The following is a 3,695-nucleotide window of genomic DNA, read 5'->3' as shown; positions in this document are numbered from 1 at the left end:
CAGTCTGGTCCCTGGAGGTCTCCTCAGGGTCCCGGTTCTCTGACACCGTCTCAGTCTGGTCTCTGGAGGTCTCCTCAGGGTCCCGGTCCTCTGACGGTGTCCCAGTCTGGTCTCTGGAGGTCTCCTCAGGGTCCCGGTCCTCTGACGGTGTCTCAGTCTGGTCCCTGGAGGTCTCCTTGGGGATCTGTGTGGTTCTGGTGCTTCCACTGTTTGAGGATGAAAGAAGACTCTTTCAGACATCGTTAAATGACGGTGGATCTGGTCCCTGGCGCTCTTTGGGCTTTACCTGCTACCCTCCTCTGCCTCTCTTCGTGTTGTCATGGTAACGATGGCAGCAGCAGTTTCACGGCTGGATGTGGACGGAGCCTCATCATCATCTGAGCTCATCGGCTCGTCCATCTCCTCCAGCCCCGTCCTGTGAGCACAAGCATGATCAGTCAGTTTCACTCTGAACCTTCTCAGCTTCCCACATTTTGTTGCTAGGTAACAGACGATGCAGTTCCAACCAAATACAGCCGACAGAAGCTCACGTAAACGGACGCTGACCATCAGAGACGAGCTGCGAGCGGTTCAGCTGAACTCAGAACACAAGAATCTGTGCTGGTGGTCGGTGAGGTCACTGGAGCTGCTGATAAAAGACGCTGTGATGTCAGCGGGCGCCAGGAAACCTGTTGACATCACAGTGCCCGCTGAGTTGATGGATTCACCAGAAATCACTGACACCCCACTTAACTGTTTTTCACCAAGCGTGACCTCACAGGATTCAACTGGTTTCATCGGTTGGGTTTCAGCCAATCAGAACCTCCCTGTCTGCTGACCTCATGTTTTTATTTGTCAGGGTCTGATGTTGCTCGCACAGCGAACGACCTGCCATCTCGACAAGGACAATAATTGAGAATAATTTGCCTTTCAGAAGCTCGCTGTAGCTCAGAGCCGCCGCCGGCGTGCTTGTCGTTCCCTGTCTGAGTGATCGCGTAACAGCTGCCATGTTCAACTCTCCCTGTCATTAACGACTCACCAGAAGCACCCCCCTCCTCCTGCTGTCTTCGTCTTCTTCTTCGCAGGCTGCTCACTCTGATCACAGTTCAGCCTCTTGGCGCCGCACATGTCGTCCACCTTCACCTGGCTGCTGGAGGAAGCCTGCAGACCTGCAACAGGAAACACACCTGGCATCAAACACGTGCGACCTCGCGCTCTCACCATGCGAGCTGTGCAGCGCGGCCAACCTCTGAGCACCGAGTCCTCGAGTCGCTCGGACAGGTCGTGACACTGCTGCTGGTACTCTGCGTCGGTGAACTGGTGTTTGGGCTCATTGAGCTTCCTCTGCAAGCGCTCCAGACGCCGCTGCTCCTTCTCTGCCTCGCGCTCTGCTTGCTTCTTCAGCCAGTCCGCCATCCTGCCGCACCACAGAAGAACAGACATGTCACTGCAGTGAGCACCGGCCGCTCACAATCAGACTCTACCCACAAACTGCAGGAGGAAGTGACCTCGACGGTGGGATAGATTGTTTGACAGCTGTGTTGCTGGCCCAACATCACAGTGCTTTGAGCTTACAGCAGCAGCTGCTGCAGAGCAGATGTTTGAGGTGAATCATCATCAATAATTAACCTGAATATTTTACATCAACTGTAGAAAATTCACCTTTCAGAGTTTTTCTGGTGTTTTAAAGCTCGTTTTCAGACACTTGAAATTTAAGTGCGCTCACCTGGACAACACCTTGGACAGTGCTGTATAAATAACATTCAAAGCGTTTCTGTTCTCATCATGTTTTATGTGCAGCCATCAAATATTATTATTATTATTATTATTATTATTATTATTATTATTATTATTATTATTATCATCATCATCATCATCAAATCTGTTAAACTGGCTCCAAACATCTCAATACGTTTACTGCCAACGTGACAGCAAACCAGAGCAGGAAGCAGGGGGCGGAGCAAAGTGTGACAGGAGAGGTGTTTGCACAGGTGTCTCCACGCTGAGGTGGGGAAACTAAAACGTGCAAACAGACGTTATTGAGCCTTCTGGCTGAACGCTGTCACCTGCTGGTGAGACTTTCATTACATTTACCACAGATTTTACTGGAAGACCTTTAAAGTAGGGCCGGGTATTGTCACTGATTTCTAGAACTGATTCAATTCCGATTCACAAGGTCCCGAATCGATTCGATCCACGATTTGAATCGGGGAAATTTTGCCTCAGACAGTCAGAAATATTATAATTCAGATGATGCATCAGTACATTTCCATATGTTTATATCTATAAAAAGAAAGCTTGTGAGCATCACAGCAGATGCCTTTGTGTCAAAGTAACTGAGGAATTTTATAAAAATATTCTGCAGTAGATCAAAAACGAAAGAAAACCATTAATCAACATGTGAACATGACCTGATGCTGCTGAAGTGAAGCAGAGCAAAGCTACAGGTTTGATTAGAGACACAGCTGAGAGTTTTGCAATTTTGCGTAATTTTAAAAAGTTTAAATATGTTCATCATTGAACAGCAGAAATGAGGCTTTGTTTTCAAAAGTAAGTAAAAGGAAAAAAAAAAAAAAAAAAAAACAGCGTCCGACAGCGCTGTAAACAGCTGTAGACTTGTGTGCAAGCAAATAATGAAGAAAACTGATTTTTAGATGGGAAACTGTTGTTGAGAGAGAGAGAGAGAGAGAGCTGTGCATCGTGGTGGAAGCAAAACAGCAAAAGTCAGAGTGAATCCATGACGATGTTTATGTGAAGCTTAGTTTGGATCTTCTTTCCTGCTGGTTCAGTCAATATTGTTTGGAGAGATAAAAACCTGCAGCTTCAGAATCTGTGCAAAAAGGGCGTAAACACAAAGCTCGACCCGCCGAAATATCAGCGAGCTGTCGGCTTTCAGCCCCGACCGTGTCCGTGCCGCCGGGTGAGAAAGGCGACATCTCCCTAATTCTGACCCGTCGGCGGGTCCGGACTTTGAGTTTAGCATCTGTTTTAGCCGTTTGGTGGTTGTTGAAGTTTTGTGAGGTTTAACCTGAGATTCTGGCGTTTCAGGCAAAATAAATTTTTATTTAAAAATCGATTCAGGATTTTAATGAATCGATTTTACGTTATCCATGCTAGAATTTATTTTAATCGATAATCAAAACCCAGCCCTACTTTAAAGACTACAGAGTAATAACACTTCCTGTCTGATCTAAACATTTCAGCTCTTGTGTGTTTGTCTCACTCTTTCTCGTGGTTGACGTCTCTGAGTCTCCGCCCACTGAGGTCCCTGCAGGCCTCTCGATTGGTCGTCTTTTCAATCTGAGCACCGAGCGCGCGCAGCATTGAACCAAACCCTAAAACACATTTCACAAGTTTCCTTCAGCTCTTCTGCAGCAGGAAAACTGGAAGCTACTTTCCGTTTACTGACCTCCTTTCCCTCCAAGGAGGCGGAGCTCCAGATGATAGACGGCTCCATGCTCCAGAGGATCGTCCAGGTGTGCCCGGCGCCCATCTCTGGTGACGTAGAAATCCTGGAAACATGAAAACTCGCTGAGATGAAACCTTCGATCATCTTCACATCCACTGACCTTAACCTCCCGTAAACACACCTCTAGTTTATTTAATCTGGAATAAATCTAAATAAATAATTCAATGAATGAGAGCTGGCAGGAAGTACGTCATAACAGGGCTGATCCTGAGGCTCTGATTTTACGGATTTAAGTCAAAATGATTAG

The 3,695-nt window shown here is 47.0% G+C and overlaps 1 protein-coding gene across 1 annotated transcript in view; it reads right to left on the bottom strand.

Annotated features, from left to right (window-relative positions):
- sde2 (SDE2 telomere maintenance homolog (S. pombe)) overlaps window positions 1-3,695 on the bottom strand; it is a gene marked incomplete in the record, with an annotated part of 7,255 nt that overhangs the window by 1,390 nt on the left and 2,170 nt on the right. Inside the window, 6 exon segments of the mRNA XM_005944468.3 lie at window positions 136-206; window positions 287-415; window positions 1,019-1,148; window positions 1,227-1,396; window positions 3,203-3,314; window positions 3,389-3,491. Coding sequence (XP_005944530.2) covers window positions 136-206; window positions 287-415; window positions 1,019-1,148; window positions 1,227-1,396; window positions 3,203-3,314; window positions 3,389-3,491 — 715 coding nt within the window.

The sequence above is a fragment of the Haplochromis burtoni genome, unplaced genomic scaffold, assembly GCF_018398535.1.
Source record: "Haplochromis burtoni strain Fernald_Lab_line unplaced genomic scaffold, NCSU_Asbu1 Contig_387, whole genome shotgun sequence".
Classification (NCBI taxonomy): domain Eukaryota; kingdom Metazoa; phylum Chordata; class Actinopteri; order Cichliformes; family Cichlidae; genus Haplochromis; species Haplochromis burtoni.
The sequence above is the reverse complement of the archived record's forward strand: the minus strand, read 5'-3'. Positions and strand labels throughout refer to the sequence as shown.